At 40.2% G+C, this 19366-nt stretch overlaps 1 protein-coding gene across 1 annotated transcript in view; it reads right to left on the bottom strand.

The window, feature by feature from the left end:
- Nucleotides 1-8951: 8951 nt before the first annotated feature.
- The window catches only part of KIF24 (kinesin family member 24), a 135333-nt gene continuing 124918 nt past the window's right edge, over nt 8952-19366 (bottom strand). The window contains exon 13 of the mRNA XM_053701036.1: nt 8952-12659. Within this exon, the coding sequence (XP_053557011.1) occupies nt 12519-12659 (141 nt within the window). The 3' untranslated portion in view covers nt 8952-12518. The remainder of the gene's footprint in view (nt 12660-19366) is intronic.

Raw genomic sequence — 19366 nt, 5'->3', positions numbered from 1 at the left:
AGAACATGCTACAACTGCTGCAGGGGCTGCCAACATCTGCTATGACATTATAGCTTTTATAAATACAGCAACAGTGGTAATATTTCACATGCAGTTTTGCAAATGATATTATAGAAAACCCCTACTGTGCACTCCAGCAATAGATTTAGAACCACTCATAATTATTCCTGTTTAGTTGTAAAGTTGCTCAAATTCCATAGCACTGATGGATCCATTATAACACATTGAAGTACAACATTATATTTACTTGGAAGCAGCTCACAAACATTTACAAGAAAAAAAAGGTTCTTTAAATAAATGATGATGCCATAATGATAGTTCTGATCAGAGATAGTCAAATCCATTTGACCAAAATGTCCAAACATATATATCCAAAGCACAGTCAGGGTTTTCAAGACATGTTTAGGGTTTAACAATAATGACATACAAAAAAAACCCATAATTTATGTAAGAACTTACCTGATAAATTCATTTCTTTCATATTAGCAAGAGTCCATGAGCTAGTGACGTATGGGATATACATTCCTACCAGGAGGGGCAAAGTTTCCCAAACCTCAAAATGCCTATAAATACACCCCTCACCACACCCACAATTCAGTTTAACGAATAGCCAAGAAGTGGGGTGATAAAAAAGTGCGAAAGCATATAAAATAAGGAATTGGAATAATTGTGCTTTATACAAAAATCATAACCACCACAAAAAAAGGGTGGGCCTCATGGACTCTTGCTAATATGAAAGAAATGAATTTATCAGGTAAGTTCTTACATAAATGATGTTTTCTTTCATGTAATTAGCAAGAGTCCATGAGCTAGTGACGTATGGGATAATGATTACCCAAGATGTGGATCTTTCCACGCAAGAGTCACTAGAGAGGGAGGGATAAAATAAAGACAGCCAATTCCTGCTGAAAATAATCCACACCCAAAATAAAGTTTAATGAAAAACATAAGCAGAAGATTCAAACTGAAACCGCTGCCTGAAGTACTTTTCTACCAAAAACTGCTTCAGAAGAAGAAAATACATCAAAATGGTAGAATTTAGTAAAAGTATGCAAAGAGGACCAAGTTGCTGCTTTGCAAATCTGATCAATCGAAGCTTCATTCCTAAACGCCCAGGAAGTAGAAACTGACCTAGTAGAATGAGCTGTAATCCTTTGAGGCGGAGTTTTACCCGACTCAACATAGGCAAGATGAATTAAAGATTTCAACCAAGATGCCAAAGAAATGGCAGAAGCTTTCTGGCCTTTTCTAGAACCGGAAAAGATAACAAATAAACTAGAAGTCTTTCGGAAAGACTTAGTAGCTTCAACATAATATTTCAAAGCTCTAACAACATCCAAAGAATGTAACGATTTCTCCTTAGAATTCTTAGGATTAGGACATAATGAAGGAACCACAATTTCTCTACTAATGTTGTTGGAATTCACAACTTTAGGTAAAAATTCAAAAGAAGTTCGCAACACTGCCTTATCCTGATGAAAAATCAGAAAAGGAGACTCACAAGAAAGAGCAGATAATTCAGAAACTCTTCTGGCAGAAGAGATTGCCAAAAGGAACAAAACTTTCCAAGAAAGTAATTTAATGTACAATGAATGCATAGGTTCAAACGGAGGAGCTTGAAGAGCCCCTAGAACCAAATTCAAACTCCAAGGAGGAGAAATTGACTTAATGACAGGTTTGATACGAACCAAAGCTTGTACAAAACAATGAATATCAGGAAGATTAGCAATCTTTCTGTGAAAAAGAACAGAAAGAGCAGAGATTTTTTCAAGGAACTTGCGGACAAACCTTTATCTAAACCATCCTGAAGAAACTATAAAATTCTTGGAATTCTAAAAGAATGCCAAGAAAAATGATGAGAAAGACACCAAGAAATATAAGTCTTCCAGACTCTATAATATATCTCTCTGGATACAGATTTACGAGCCTGTAACATAGTATTAATCACAGAGTCAGAGAAACCTCTTTGACTAAGAATCAAGCGTTCAATCTCCATACCTTTAAATTTAAGGATTTGAGATCCTGATGGAAAAAAGGACCTTGCGACAGAAGGTCTGGTCGTAGCGGAAGAGTCCACGGATGGCAAGAGGCCATCCGGACAAGATCCGCATACCAAAACCTGTGAGGCCATGCCGGAGCTACCAGCAGAACAAACGAGTATTCCTTCAGAATCTTGGAGATTACTCTTGGAAGAAGAACTAGAGGCGGAAAGATATAAGCAGGATGATACTTCCAAGGAAGTGATAATGCATCCACTGCTTCCGCCTGAGGATCCCGGGATCTGGACAGATACCTGGGAAGTTTCTTGTTTAGATGAGGCGCCATCAGATCTATTTCTGGAAGCTCCCATATTTGAACAATCTGAAGAAATACCTCTGGGTGAAGAGACCATTCGCCCGGATGCAACGTTTGGCGACTGAGATAATCCGCTTCCCAATTGTCTATACCTGGGATATGAACCGCAGAGATTAGACAGGAGCTGGATTCCGCCCAAACCAGAATTCAAGATACTTCTTTCATAGCCAGAGGACTGTGAGTCCCTCCTTGATGATTGATGTATGCCACAGTTGTGACATTGTCTGTCTGAAAACAAATGAACGATTCTCTCTTCAGAAGAGGCCAAGACTGAAGAGCTCTGAAAATTGCTCGGAGTTCCAAAATATTGATCGGTAATCTCACCTCCTGAGATTCCCAAACTCCTTGTGCCGTCAGAGATTCCCACACAGCTTCCCAACCTGTGAGACTTGCATCTGTTGAAATTACAGTCCAGGTCGGAAGCACAAAATAAGCCCCCTGAATTAAACGATGGTGATCTGTCCACCACGTTAAGAGAGTGTCGTACAATCGGTTTTAAAGATATTAATTGAGATATCTTTGTGTAATCCTTGCACCATTGATTCAGCATACAGAGCTGAAGAGGTCGCATGTGAAAACGAGCAAAGGGGATCGCGTCCGATGCAGCAGTCATAAGACCTAGAATTTCCATGCATAAGGCTACCGAAGGGAATGATTGTGACTGAAGGTTTCGACAAGCTGAAATCAATTTTAGACGTCTCTTGTCTGTTAAAGACAGAGTCATGGACACTGAATCTATCTGGAAACCCAGAAAAGTTACCCTTGTCTGAGGGATCAATGAACTTTTTGGTAAATTGATCCTCCAACCATGATCTTGAAGAAACAACACAAGTCGATTCGTATGAGATTCTGCTAAATGTAAAGACTGAGCAAGTACCAAGATATCGTCCAAATAAGGAAATACCACAATACCCTGTTCTCTGATTACAGACAGAAGGGCACCGAGAACCTTTGTAAAAATTCTTGGAGCTGTTGCTAGGCCAAACGGCAGAGCCACAAACTGGTAATGCTTGTCCAGAAAAGAGAATCTCAGGAACTGATAATGATCTGGATGAATCGGAATATGCAGATAAGCATCCTGTAAATCTATTGTGGACATATAATGCCCTTGCTGAACAAAAGGCAAGATAGTCCTTACAGTTACCATTTTGAACGTTGGTATCCTTACATAACGATTCAATATTTTTAGATCCAGAACTGGTCTGAAGGAATTCTCCTTCTTTGGTACAATGAAGAGATTTGAATAAAACCCCATCCCCTGTTCCAGAACTGGAACTGGCATAATTACTCCAGCCAACTCTAGATCTGAAATACAATTCAGAAATGCTTGAGCTTTCACTGGATTTACTGGGACACGGGAAAGAAAAAAATCTCTTTGCAGGAGGTCTCATCTTGAAACCAATTCTGTACCCTTCTGAAACAATGTTCTGAATCCAAAGATTGTGAACAGAATTGATCCAAATTTCTTTGAAAAAACGTAAACTGCCCCCTACCAGCTGAGCTGGAATGAGGGCCGCACCTTCATGTGGACTTAGAAGCAGGCTTTGCCTTTCTAGAAGGCTTGGATTTATTCCAGACTGGAGATGGTTTCCAAACTGAAACTGCTCCTGAGGATGAAGGATCAGGCTTTTGTTCTTTGTTGAAACGAAAGGAACGAAAACTATTATTAGCCCTGTTTTTACCCTTAGATTTTTTATCCTGTGGTAAAAAAGTTCCTTTCCCACCAGTAAATAATTTGTTACCCTGGAAAGAAATGGAAAGTAGAGTTGATTTAGAAGCCATATCAGCATTCCAAGTTTTAAGCCATAAAGCTTTTCTAGCTAAAATAGCTAGAGACATAAACCTGACATCAACTCTGATAATATCAAAAATGGCATCACAGATAAAATTATTAGCATGTTGAAGAAGAATAATAATATTATGAGAATCATGATCTGTTACTTGTTGTGCTAAAGTCTCCAACCAAAAAGTTGAAGCTGCAGCAACAGCAGCCAAAGATATAGCAGGTCTAAGAAGATTACCTGAACACAGATAAGCTTTTCTTAGAAAGGATTCAATTTTCCTATCTAAAGGATCTTTAAACGAAGTACCATCTGACGTAGGAATAGTAGTACGTTTAGCAAGGGTAGAAATAGCCCCATCAACTTTAGGGATTTTGTCCCAAAATTCTAATCTGTCAGACGGCACAGGATATAATTGCTTAAAACGTTTAGAAGGAGTAAATGAATTACCCAATTTATCCCATTCTCTGGAAATTACTTCAGAAATAGCATTAGGAACAGGAAAAACTTCTGGAATAACCACAGGAGATTTAAACACTTTATCTAAACGTTTAGAATTAGTATCAAGAGGACCAGAATCCTCTATTTCTAAAGCAATTAGTACTTCTTTAAGTAAAGAACGAATAAATTCCATTTTAAATAAATATGAAGATTTATCAGCATCAATCTCTGAGACAGAATCCTCTGAACCAGAAGAGTCATCAGAATCAGAATGATGATGTTCATTTAAAAATTCATCTGTAGAGAGAGAAGTTTTAAAAGATTTTTTTATGTTTACTAGAAGGAGAAATAACAGACATAGCCTTCTTGATGGATTCAGAAACAAAATCTCTTATGTTATCAGGAACATTCTGCACCTTAGATGTTGAGGGAACTGCAACAGACAATGGTACATTACTAAAGGAAATATTATCTGCTTTAACAAGTTTGTCATGACAATTAATACAAACAACAGCCGGAGGAATAGATACCATAAGTTTACAGCAGATACACTTAGCTTTGGTAGTTCCAGCACTAGACAGCGATTTTCCTGAAGTATCTTCTGACTCAGATGCAACGTGAGACATCTTGCAATATGTAAGAGAAAAAACAACATATAAAGCAAAATTGATCAAATTCCTTAAATGACAGTTTCAGGAATGGGAAAAAATGCCAATAAACAAGCTTCTAGTAACCAGAAGCAAAGAAAAAATGAGACTGAAATAATGTGGAGACAAAAGCGACGCCCATATTTTTTGGCGCCAAATAATACGCCCACATTGTTTGGCGCCTAAATGACAAAAATGACGCCACATCCGGAACGCCGACATTTTTGGCGCAAAAGAACGTCAAAAAATGACGCAACTTCCGGCGACACGTATGACGCCGGAAACAGAAAAGATTTTTTGCGCCAAAAAAGTCCGCGCCAAGAATGACGCAATAAAATTAAGCATTTTCAGCCCCCGCGAGCCTAACAGCCCACAGGGAAAAAAAGTCAAATTTTTAAGGTAAGAAAAAATGATTGATTCAAACGCATTATCCCAAATATGAAACTGACTGTCTGAAAATAAGGAATGTTGAACATTCTGAGTCAAGGCAAATAAATGTTTGAATACATATATTTAGAACTTTATAAATAAAGTGCCCAACCATAGCTTAGAGTGTCACAGAAAATAAGATTTACTTACCCCAGGACACTCATCTACATGTTTGTAGAAAGCCAAACCAGTACTGAAACGAAAATCAGCAGAGGTAATGGTATATAAATAAGAGTATATCGTCGATCTGAAAAGGGAGGTAAGAGATGAATCTCTACGACCGATAACAGAGAACCTATGAAATAGACCCCGTAGAAGGAGATCACTGCATTCAAATAGGCAATACTCTCCTCACATCCCTCTGACATTCACTGCACGCTGAGAGGAAAACCGGGCTCCAACTTGCTGCGGAGCGCATATCAACGTAGAATCTAGCACAAACTTACTTCACCACCTCCATAGGAGGCAAAGTTTGTAAAACTGAATTGTGGGTGTGGTGAGGGGTGTATTTATAGGCATTTTGAGGTTTGGGAAACTTTGCCCCTCCTGGTAGGAATGTATATCCCATACGTCACTAGCTCATGGACTCTTGCTAATTACATGAAAGAAAAGTGCATTAGAGGGAAGTTTACACTTTAAAAAGCAATCCACAAAGGAGAGTTTAACACAAAATGCTAAGGAAATGACATGAGGTAAAATAGCATAGAAGTGCTTTTTTGGTTTAAAACTTTGTCTACAAATTAACTAAAATGTTGTCTGCATAGATATAAATATACACTGGTTGTCTGAGTGCAGCATAAATAGTGCAAGTTAAATAAACAATGACAGAAGATATATAACCCTGTGTTATACCAAATGCTTCTATGGATATTCTGCTTTAGTAATGACCATAAGTGTGATCCACGTGGTATAAGTTTTTCAATCAGGTTCATTCAATATGTAGCAGGGGGGGGGGGGGGGGAAGGAAATTCCAAATTGTTTCAAAACAGCATTTCTTTTCTGTAGCTAATCTCATTGTCTCCTCTGCAGAGACAAGGAAGACACTTGTGTACAGTGTCCATTTTAGGAAATCATTTCTCCATCCTCCAGCCTTTAAAACTCCAAGCTCCCTCCTGCAAAATTTGGAGTAAGGAGAAAGTTTTACAAGAGGAAGAAGGGAGTATGAGGAAGCATGGAGTTTTACAGGTGATAGGGGGGAGTTTTACAGGAGGACTAAGGGAGTATTACAGGAGGAAGAAGGGAGTTTTACAGGTGATAAGAGAGAGAATTACAGGAGGAAGGAGCGAGTTTTACAGGTGATAGGGGGGAGTTTTACAGGAGGACTAAGGGAGTTTAACAGGTGATAAGAGAGAGAATTACAGGAGGAAGGAGGGAGTATTACAGGTGATAGGAGGGAGTTTTACAGGAGGAAGAAGGGAGTTTTACAGGTGATAGGAGGGAGTTTTACAGGAGGAAGATGGGAGTTTTACAGGTGATAGGAGGGAGTTTTACAGGAGGAAGAAGGGAGTTTTACAGGTGATAGGAGGGAGTTTTACAGGAGGAAGGAGGGAGTTTTACAGGTGATAGGAGGGAGTTTTACAGGAGGAAGGAGGGAGTTTTACAGGTGATAGGAGGGAGTTTTTACAGGTGATAGGAGGGAGTTTTACAGGAGGAAGGAGGGAGTTTTACAGGTGATAGGAGGGAGTTTTACAGGTGATAGGAGGGAGTTTTACAGGTGATAGGAGGGAGTTTTACAGGTGATAGGAGGGAGTTTTACAGGAGGAAGGAGGGAGTTTTACAGGAGGAAGGAGGGAGTTTTACAGGTGATAGGAGGGAGTTTTATAGGAGGAAGGAGGGAGTTTTACAGGTGATAGGAGGGAGTTTTACAGGTGATAGGAGGGAGTTTTACAGGTGATAGGAGGGAGTTTTACAGGAGGAAGGAGTTTTACAGGTGATAGGAGGGAGTTTTACAGGAGGAAGGAGGGAGTTTTACAGGAGGAAGGAGGGAGTTTTACAGGTGATAGGAGGGAGTTTTACAGGAGGAAGAAGGGAGTTTTACAGGTGATAGGAAGGAGTTTTACAGGATGAAGGAGGGAGTTTTACAGGTAATAGGAAGGAGTTTTACAGGATGAAGGAGGGAGTTTTACAGGTGATAGGAAGGAGTTTTACAGGAGGAAGAAGGGAGTATTACAGGAGGAAGGAGGGAGTATTATAGGAGGAAGAAGGGAGTTTTACAGGTGATAGGAGGGAGTTTTACAGGATGAAGGAGGGAGTATTAAAGGAGGAAGGAGGGAGTATTACAGGAGGTAGCATGGAGTTTTACAGGTGATAGGATGGAGTTTTACAGGAGGAAGGAGGGAGTGAGTATTACAGGTGATAGGAGGGAGTTTTACAGGAGGTAGCATGGAATTTTACATGTGATAGGAGGGAATATTACAGGAGGAAGGAGGGAGTTTTACAGGAAGAAGAAGGGAGTTTTACAGGTGATAGGAGGGAGTTTTACAGGTGATAGGAGGGAGTTTTACAAGAGGAAGGAGGAAGTTTTACAGGAGGAAGAAGGGAGTTTTACAGGTGATAGGAGGGAGTTTTACAAGAGGAAGGAGGGAGTTTTACAGGAGGAAGAAGGGAGTTTTACAAGAGGAAGGAGAGAGTTTTACAGGAGGAAGAAGGGAGTTTTACAGGTGATAGAAGGGAGTTTTACAGGAGGAAGGAGGGAGTATTACAGGAGGAAGGGAGTTTTACAGGAGGAAGAAGGGAGTATTACAGGTGGAAGCATGGAGTTTTACAGGTGATAGGAGGGAGTTTTACAAGAGAAAGGAGGGAGTTTTACAAGAGGAAGGAGAGAGTTTTACAGGAGGAAGAAGGGAGTATAACAGGAGGAAGCATGGAGTTTTACAGGTGATAGGAGGGAGTTTTACAAGAGGAAGGAGGGAGTTTTACAGGAGGAAGAAGGGAGTTTTAAATGACTGAGGCCCCATGGCAGAACATGCTGTGATATGAGATGTCATCGCAGAAAATGCAGCATGTCTGCAGAAAGAGCAGGGCACATGCAAAAACTGTCAGCACTTTCACTTTACAGTGCTGTTCCACATCTGGCTGTTCAAACAGCACTGTGCTCTGGCTGCACTAAGTGTTAAAACACAGCACTGATTGATGATTTTTTTCAACACTGTCCCCTAGCCTTCCCCCGTCTGCAAAGCTGTGACTCCTGAATGTAAGACATTGTTGAGAGCAATGCACCTTTTTATTACTACATTTACCTGGTAATTATGTGATGTTACACCAAGAGCAAAGGAAACACATTTATTCAACAGACATATTAAAATCTTAACAAAAAATTTATTTTATTTTCTCTGCAGCCAGTTTGCATTGCAATCTCCATCTGCTTCAATATATTATATAAAATTGCTTTATTCTCCAGTTAATAAAACACATTGCTGTTGAGCTGGTGGTTTAGTGTATTTGCATAATTGAAAATGTAATTTCAAAATGACCTGAACATTTTTACAAAAAAATTAAATAATCTCAGGAAGTGAAAATAAGTTCTGCATCTGGGGACAGAGGAAGGAGTTTTAGAGGGAGTGAGGATGTCCTAAAATAACCACCATACCTGTGAGGGCTTGAAAGCTTATGGAATACATCTTTATATATAAATACAATGGTTCATACAAATGTAAAATGTATCCTTAGCCAGAGCTTCTTAAACTTTTTTCACCTGGGACCCACATCATTATACTACAGTGAGAAATAAACCCCTTATCAGGTGGGTATACAATTTACATAGTAACATAGTAGATAAGGTTGAAAAAAGACTGAAGTCCATCGAGTTCAACCTATACAAATCTAAAATACTTACAAAAAGCTCCAGTTAATCTTAAATAACCCCACTAAAAGGTGACTCATTTAAAGGGACACTCAGGTTAAATTAAATTTTCATGATTCAGATACAACATGTAATTTTAAACAACTTTCCAATTTACTTACATTTTATATTTACAATTTTTGAGTCACCAGATCCTACTGAGCATGTGCAAGAATTCACAGACTATACGTATATGCATTTGTGATTGGCTGATTGCTATCACATGGTACAAGGGGAGTGGAAATAAACATAACTTTGAAATTTGATATAAAAAAATCTACTACTCATTTGAAGTTCAGACTAAGTGCTATTGCATTATCTTGTTATCTTGCATTTGTTGATTATGCAAATCTAATGTGTTGACTTGTCCTTTAATACTATCAATCATATCGATGAATTTTGTTTATATACAGAAATGTATCCAGACTATTTTTAAATGCACCTAGGGTATTGGCATTCACTACCTCCTTGGTAATGAGTTCCACAATTTTATTGCTCTTACAGTGAAAAAACGTTTCTGTTGCAGGAGATTAAATCTCCTTTCCTCCAACCTTAAATTGTGACCTCTTGTCAGAATCAATTTTCTAGGAATAAACAGAGCTTCTGCCATCTCTGAATATGGGCCTTGAATATATTTATATAAAGTAATCATGTCACCTCTCAAGCGCCTTTTTTCTAAAGAAAACAGACTCAGTTTGGCTAATTTGAGTTTGACTCCTCATAGGTTAATTTCTCCAATCCCCTTATTAGCTTTGTGGCTCTTCTCTGAACTTTTTCTAGTTCTGCAATATCTTTTTTGCGATCGGTCCCCAGAACTGCACTCCATACTCAAGGTGAGGTCTTACCAGGGCTTTATATAGTGACAGAATTATGCTTTCCTCCCTTATGTTTATGTTTTTTTTACAAGTACAAGAGGTACAAAATTAGCATAGTTGCCAACATTTAAAATATTTTTCCAGGGAAACTTTCAAGCTATCAATTACCTGCATGAAAATTTTTACCACACCCTTTCCACCTAAGGTACCGCCCAGTTTGCTAAACCCACATAATTAGCAAAATTTAGCCCTGCCTATTTATTATGGTGCAGATCACACACGCACATATTATATAGAAAGAAAAGTAAAGAAAATAGACCAGATAAAGAAAAGTTTGTCCTAGCCAGAACTTGCACATAAAAAAAAAATCTAGAATTGAAAGATATAAACCTCAAGGTAATGTTTTTCATATCTAGGACATACTTTTGTTTATCTGGTCTATTTTCTTTACTTTTCTTTCTTCTTCCTTTTTCTTCTGACTTTTTTTCTTCTCCATTTTTGAACACATTTTATATTATGTCCACGGGCACCCCTGGTTACCAATATTCTAGTTAACCAGGGATACACTATCAAATAGACTAGGTGAGCTAGCATATCGATTTACTTAATATATTAAACTAAAAGGTATAGAACAAATGAGGGAATATGCACTATAGCCAGTAGGAGACCTGTGCCAGGTTTCTATATTTTTAGTGCTACTTAGTAGATCACTATTATAGTTGTTGCTGATCAAAAAAGATTAATTCTCTAATAACAGAAAGTAGTTTAGATTTTGACCATTATCTTTACATCTGATTTTTTCTTTTGCAAAAGGAATTTAAGTTCTAAGATTTCAATAGATCTGTATATATTTTATTTTAAAATTCCAACGGTGCCTTGCACAGATAAAAGAAAATATTGACTGTTGCTTATTTCAAGCTTAAAAATTAACCCAAAATAACCTAAAAGTGTAAATACAGTGCAAACAGTTTAAACTGGACATGCTTTAAGTAGAAGGTAGTCAAGATCCTGAAACATGAATACAAAACTACTCGACTGACCTAGGCAGATCTGCTGAAATGTCACACAGTGACTATGTAAAGGGAGTGTGCAGTACACAATAGTGCAATACTGATAAACCCCCAAAGCTCAGACCTCTCTCACTGTCCTCTAAACTAGCAGAGTTCAACCATAACGGTTATTCACTCACCTCACTACAGCTGCTAAATATCTGTACCCTTGCCAAACAGTTCCTGGCACGCAATTTCCCATTATGTTTCCATGGTGATTGATTAATGATCCATAGTAATTAATTCAGTCTCTATCAGGCTTACCACAAGATCATCTGTGTGAAGCCTGTTAGAGCTGAATCAGAAGCAGGAAAGTTATCACCGTAATCCCCACGGCAAGAACCTCCGTAAACAAGCAGCTACCATTTAGTTTCCTGCTATGCTTCACTTTGACAGTGACACCTGCTAGAGGAACTTGGAATTGCAGCAAAACCGTTGGTTTTTTTTTTTTTTTTAAATAACATGAGGAACGGAAGTTTTGCAGGCACCAGTGTGCAGGGACAGTCTGGGACATTTAAATGGCTGGGAATGGGTCCCAAATTCAGGGAATGTCCCAGCAAAAATGGGACAGTTGGCAACTATATGCCTACCTCACATTAAGCGAAATATAGAGAAGTGACTCACTCATACACACACACTTGCAACACAGACACTCAGTGCATCATCAAATCTCGCGAGGGCCTCCCCAGGGTCCCAATCCCAGTTTAAGAAGCAGTGTCCTAATCTACATAAAACAATACAGCTAGGAAAGAAAGTCATTTAAACAATTCCAAGACTTTAAAGTTACTGGATTACAGTGTATGAATAAATATTTGTTGCCGGTTTGTTCTTCACATTATTTAAACACAAGATAATTAAATATAATAAGGCATCTCTCAAAACTGTTTGTATATTAAGTTAATTTGCAAATAGAATTACTTTACATTGTTCCTGAAAAAAAATTAAACATAATGACTGTTATTCAGAGAAATTCCCAGAGTGTGAAATTGCTTTAAACAAGGATACATTTCAAAGACTTAATTCAAATTTCAAACTAAAGACAGTAATTGACAGTTTGATACATGGTTTATGATGTTTTGCAGGGCCATAGATTGCAAAATAAAAAAGTAAGAAATTCTTTAGGTGATTAAATATTCATATAGTTTGCTGCCATGATCCCATTAGGTACTGGAGGCGCTCTCCGTGCTCCCGTCTGTCAGTGGGTAAGCCATGAATAGCTTAAGCTGGCTTCTCAGGCTTTGAATACAGTTAGATTTTTGCACCATAATTTCATCCAGTTTTGCCACATATTCTTTAAAATCCTGTAAAACAAGGGTATTTGTTAAATCATCTGTGATAAAATAATCCCATGGACCCCTGAAATGTCTAGTAAGCATGAGGTGTAACACTCGAGAACTAAAGGATGGACAAAGCAAAGCGAAATCGCATGGCCCAAGGAAGACGGTAGCTTTACACTACATATACAAGCCATTTGCAAGTTTCTCCTCATTTTTAAGAGTAAACATATGTTACTATAGAATGCTAAATTAGGAGTAATAAAACAACTTTGCAATACGTTCATTGTTTATTTTGCCCCATTTTCATGTTATTCAGCTCTGAAAATTCTGGATTTTTTATTCTCAGAACTGAAAGCGCACACTGCTGACTTCTCAAGGCTAACTCTGCTATACATCTTTCCCTAATTGGCTTCAGCAGATAACTGCAAGTGCACTTTATACTAACGTTATACTATAATGGCCGTGGCTAGCTGTGCCTGCTGCAGAAGCAAGCCCAGATTAGATCGTCCAATTAAGGCAAGCTATGGGGGGAGTTTGGCTATTGAAAAACAATTGCAGAGCACAAGATGTTAGTTAGAAAAAGAATGTTTAGACTTGGCTGATTTACATGTCTTGCAATTACAAGTAATAGCATTTAGGATACAACAGTGGCCAATTAATTTTAACTGACTGTATACCAGAATAGTTAAATAATTTAATTTATAAAAAAAATACAGTCTTGTCACAGGTACACACTCTATCAGAATTCCTGTGCAAATCCCGTACGTGGCTTTTGAAAGGATATTTAACCCCTTCTGTGCTACGTGCCAATCCAATTTTGAGCTTTTAAACAATAAAGAAATCATATTTAAGCGAGTGACCCACACAAGACACTTATTATATTGCTACGGATTTTAGTAAATTTTAGAAAATAAAATTGAAAGAAAGTCAGGTGACCTCTGTTGCTACTTTGATCACCTTACTGAATTGTTACCAAGGGTATCCAAAAAGGACTCTATAGAGGCTTTCCAGGGTTGCAATAAAAAAAACTAGAGGGGCCCCTTTGTGTCAGAGTAGAAATTAAAGGGACATTCCAGTCAAAATGCACAGATGAATTACATATTTGCAGAGAAACATATTTACATTATACATGTATTAGCAAAAATGCTTCTTAGTGAAAGTTATCACTGTTTAGTGTTAACATTTTTCTCTGCACGTGCATGTGAAGCATAGCTAGATATTCTCAGTGGGCAAGCATTTTAAATACTGCAGCTGCTCAGAGCACCAGTGGGGCTTGAATCATGTCCGCAATTAACAATCGAGTCATTACCAGATGGTACAAGCATTCTGAGCTCTCTGAGCAAGTGCTATGTTTAAAATGCTGGTGCACAGAGCATACTTAAATACACTTGTGAAACAGCTATAGTTTTTATGAGAAGCATTTTTGCCAATACATGTAAATAACAAAAATGCTTCTATTCAAAACTAAAATGCATCAATGTGGATTCCAATTTTGGCTGGAATGTCCCTTTAACCCTTTGAGTGCTAAGCACTTTCCCACCTGGGTGCTAAGGTTTTTTTAAAGGGTTTTTTATTTTATATTTAATTTTTTTTTTTTTTTTTTTAACTTTTTTTATTTATTTCAGATCCCCAAGACTTACACTGTTGGAAAGGTTAGGCGATTACCTTTCCAACGGTGGGTCTTGGAGGTCTGTAGCTGCTTAGATGCCCGAGATACAGGCTTCTAAGCAGCATGCCCCCTGCTCCTATATTTAACATTGTTAATGTTAAATAAAGTTGCGCGGTGATGTCATCACATTATTGCGTGTGATGTCACCACGCAAAACGGAAAACCCCGGCGATGCCTTTCATTATGCAGCACCAATCGCCGGGGTAGGAGCGTGTGGGAGCCCCCAGATCTCCCTCAAGTTGGGAGAGTGCTAGTGACGGCTCTGAGCTGTCATTAGCACCAGAGTGGGAAACTCTGTGACGGCTCAGAGCCGTCATTAGCACTCAAGGGGTTAAAGGACTACTACTAGGTCACCACAGTGATCATCTAGCTATTCAGACAAAATGAAGATAAAAAAAGGGTGAAGTTATACACTATAAAATGTTTTTTTATTATTAGGGGTCTATAAACATTTTGCTCCCATTAAATATATATGTATATAAGCATATACATATACCGGTATATTTACACTTTTCTGCCCAACGCTGTGCGAATTCTCATGCTATGCCATGAACAAGGCTTCCATTGGAGCCTATGGAAGCGCGCTCTTGTGAGCACAAAGCTTCCGTGCAATGTGAACACATGGTCGCGTTTGCATTGCACCTATTATTATTATTATCAGGTATTTGTAGAGCGCCAACATGTTCCGCAGCGCTATGAACATGGGTGGTATATAAAAAAAAAAAAAAAAAAAGAAAGAAAAAATATGATTAAAGGGATCAAATGGGGAGAGAGGGTCCTGCCAAGAGTTGCACTGTTATAGTCGGCTCTTATGAAGGTGAACTACAAACAGCTGGGCTCATAGGCTTACATGCTATGGGGTTTTAGGGGATAGCGGTGGAGATAGGAAGGTTAGTGTAGGTTGTAAGTGTCCCTGAATAGTAGAGTTTTCAGGGAGATTCTTGTGGAGCGAGGCAGAGAGTTCCATAAGATGGGAGCCAGTCTTGAGAAATCTTGTAGACAGAAATGTGAGGTGGTAACAAGAGAGGAGGAGAGTAGAAGATCATGAGCGGAGGGAAGGGGACGGGGGACAGGGGGGAGAGAGTATCTGGAGACAAGGTCTGAGATGCAATTGAGGGCTTTGTGTGTCAGAGTGAGAATTTTGCGTTTAATCCTTGATAATGAAACCTGTGGGACTTCATTAAGGAACCTAGTGAGGACGTGTAGTTCGAGAAGAGAAGGGGACCGGGGACAGAGTATTGCGGTACCCCAACAGAAAGAGGTAACGGGGCAGAGGATACCCCAGAGAAGGCTACACTAAAGGTACGGTTAGACAGATAGGAAGAGAACCAAGAGAGAGCTGTGTCACAGATGCTGAAGGATTGGAGGGTATGGAGCAAAAGAGGGTGGTCAACAGTATCAAAGGCTGCAGACAGATCAAGGAGGATACGTAGAGAGAAGTGGCCTTTTGATTTTGCTGTAAGTAGGTCGTTGGTAACCTTAACAATTGCTGTCTCTGTTGAGTGAAGGGGGCGAAATCCAGATTGCAGTGGGTCAAGGAGTGAGTTTAATGTAAGAAAATGGGATAGACGTGCATATACCAGCTTTTCAAGAAGCTTTGAGGCAAGAGGTAGTAGGGAAAAAGGGCGGTAGTTGGATGGGGAGGTTGGATCGAGAGAAGGTTTTTTTGAGGATAGGTGTGACTAATGCATATTTAAGAGATGTGGGAACTATACCAGTGCTGAGGGAGAGGTTGAAGATGTGTATAGGGGTAAGGGTAGAAGAGAGGGAGGGGAGTAGTTGTGAGGGGATGGGGTCGAGGGGGACAGGTAGTGAGGTGAGAGGATAGTATAAGGGCAGAAACTTCAACCTCTAACAGGGGCAAAAGAGCTAAATTGTGGGTTTTGAATGATTGTGAGCTTTTGAGGGGGTGGGAGACCGGTAGTATGTTAATAGCTGATTTAATTTCTGATGGAGTCGATTTTGTTGTTGAAGTAGCTGGCAAAATCTTGGGCTAAGAGAAAAAAGGTGGGAGGTGGGGGTGGGCGGAGAAGAGTATTGAATGTGGAGAACAGACGTTTTGGGTTTGAAGAAAGAGTAGAGATAAGAGTAGAGAAGTAGTGTTGCTTATATAGATTAAGGGCAGAATAGTAAGAGTTCAAGATGAACTTATGGTGACGAAAGTTAGCAGAACTCTGAGATTTCCTCCAGTGTCACTCAGCAGTAAAGGAACATCTGCGTAGGTACCGTGTTAGAGGAGTATGCCAGGGCTGACTACCTAACACGTAATACCAATGCACATTCGCGTGCGATGGTATTACAAAGTGGAGCTCAAATATCGCTTTAGAGAAAGCGATATTTTGCGCTCCACTTGTAATCTGGTCATAGATCGGTTAAAACATAAATTATGCTTACCTGATAATTTTCTTTACTTCTGATAGGAAGAGTCCACAGCTGCATTCATTACTTTTGTGAATTCAGAACCTGGCCACCAGGAGGAGGCAAAGACACCCCAGCCAAAGGCTTCAAATACCCCTCCCCCACACACACACACTTCACTCATCCCCCAGTTATTCTGCCAAGGGAACAAGAACAGTAGGAGAAATATCAGGGTGATTTTAAAAAAGGTGCCAGAAGAACAATAATGTACTGCCACCCCATAGATCAAGCGCGGGCGGGAGCTGTGGACTCTTCCTGTCAGAAGAAAAGAAAATTATCAGGTAAGCATAATTTATGGTTTTTCTTCTTAAACAGGAAGAGTCAACAGCTGCATTCATTACTTTTGGAAAAACAATACCCAAACTAGAGGACACTGAATGCAAACAAAAGGGTGTGTACAAAAGAGGCGGCTCCTTCAAAAGGCACCACAGCCTGAAATTACTCGACACTCTACAAAAAACTATAACGACAAGGGAAATACCGGAGCCCAGGTAACCACTCATCAGATACACAACCTGCAAGCCGTGCATAAAATCAACAGAGCAACCCGAGGTTGCTGCAGGACCACTGTCCAGGGAAACAAACTCCCTAGGAGGACAAGGACCAGAAGATAAGTCCATAGTCAGGAGATAACGTCACTAAGATGACCGGAAGGCCACCCTCAAATACCTGACACAGTACCATATCAACTATGGTGTTCCAGAAACCCGCGAGTTCCCCCTTGGAACCTAGACAAGACAAGACCCATCAGGTTAAGCATAGACAAGCAGAGACAGGAAAACCGTCCCCGCAGCTTAAAAAGAGCTCTCCAAGAGGGCACAGAGCCACCTGTGAGCAAAACTCGTAATGACCCATCCACAGGCAACAAAGCCGTCTTAAGCCATCGTGGGACTCATCCCACTGAAAAGTGCTGAAAAATTTCGACAACAGCTCCCAACCAGAAATTTCCGGAATCCAAAGAGCGATCCATCCCGGCAACAGCCTCCGCTGATAGAGAGATGGGCACTCAGAGTTCCCCCAATAAGGGGGAGGACAGACTCATAAAAGTAAATGGTCCATGCTGCAAAAGCAGACTGAACCACGACCTTCCTTCCAGGATAACGGTCCCAGCCCAAAAGGCTAGTGAAAGACCTTTTGCAGACAAGAGTCTCAGACCTTTGGAGGAAAAATGATGATAGATCTACGAGGCATCAAAGCCCCAGAGTAGAACTCTGACTGCTACTAAGAAATTAGCATGCTACCCTGAACCATGACAGGAACCTCATGCTCGGGTCCAAGGAACCCTACACTGCAGCCTTCCATAAGCAGGAACACTCCTCCAGGGAAGAAAGTACTCTAACCCACAGCATTCCGATATCAGAAATCAATTCCGAGATACTGAGGACGCAAGAGAGGGAAAAAACCCTACGAGGCAAGAAAAACAAGGACCCCCGGGCCCTTTACAGATACTGAGGTACCTCCAACCCAAGGAGAACACGTAAAATTCCCTTCCCCACCCTAGGTGAGAAGAAGATTAATCAACTGAAAACACCCTACTAGAGGCCAACCCTTCGGCCAATGTTGTCAGACCAGTTGAATAGCAACTGGAGCCTACCAGGAAGCATTAGATGTCCCAGCAGACAAGTAGGGACCCGTCAGAAAACCTCAAACTGAAGCCTCAGGTTGATATTAATCTCTCATAAGAGTCAGAAAACCCCCGCTCCCTCCAAAGGGACACGCGGGAGACCAAATCCTAAGGTTAAGCAGAACCATCCATAACCTTTCCAGGCAAGAGACATGGTCCTTAGCCAGAGTCCTCGAAAAACAGAACCGTCCGAAGATCTGAAGCCCCTGAGGAACCCATAAGCTGCCTCCTATGGTCAGGAGCGCACCCATACAGAGCCTTCAGCCATCTAAAGTCCTTAGATGTAAAATACCCAGCAATATCCACAAACCCAATAGTCTGAAAAGAACTCCCGACCGGTTTAGGAAAGGGTCACCAGTACCCTTGGATCACAAGGTAATCCATGTAGACAGGCCTAACGAACTGACCCCACGCTGGAAAGGCTAAATGGTCACTTTCCTGACCCCAGACAGGCGAAAAGACTGTAACTGACCCCAGACCTCCTACCCTCAAGCCCGAAGGTCTAGATCTACAATAAGATCAACGGGTAGCACCCGAGAGTCAAAGACCATGGTATGACAAGGGGAAATTTTTTATCTTGAACAGACGACAGTCTCCAGAGATCCCTGCAGGATCGATCTCCCGACATCCTTGAATGGAATAACAATGGGAGCTTTGCAGCTCCTGGTAGAACGGCAGGGAGACACCTGCACTCCACGCACTAGAGCAAACGAAACACTGAGAAAAATAAGGACACGTCCACTCTTCCATAACAAATGACCCAAACCAAGACGGGAGGGAAAGAAACCCCTCCACCACAAAAGGAATGCGACTAGGCTACAAGAGTCGTCATCCGGAGATACAGCAAGTAAAGACGCAAACGTCTACTATTCATATACTAAACTTCTGTAAATCAATCACATTTCCAGACTTCCAAATGAATGGAAAACCGCAGTTCAGAGTCTTCAGGGAACCTAGAAACCACAATGACGACTGAAAAAGTTGGTCACGCATCTTAGCAATATTCCTAGCAAAAACATA

The sequence above is a fragment of the Bombina bombina genome, chromosome 2 (assembly GCF_027579735.1).
Source record: "Bombina bombina isolate aBomBom1 chromosome 2, aBomBom1.pri, whole genome shotgun sequence".
Classification (NCBI taxonomy): domain Eukaryota; kingdom Metazoa; phylum Chordata; class Amphibia; order Anura; family Bombinatoridae; genus Bombina; species Bombina bombina.
The sequence above is the reverse complement of the archived record's forward strand: the minus strand, read 5'-3'. Positions and strand labels throughout refer to the sequence as shown.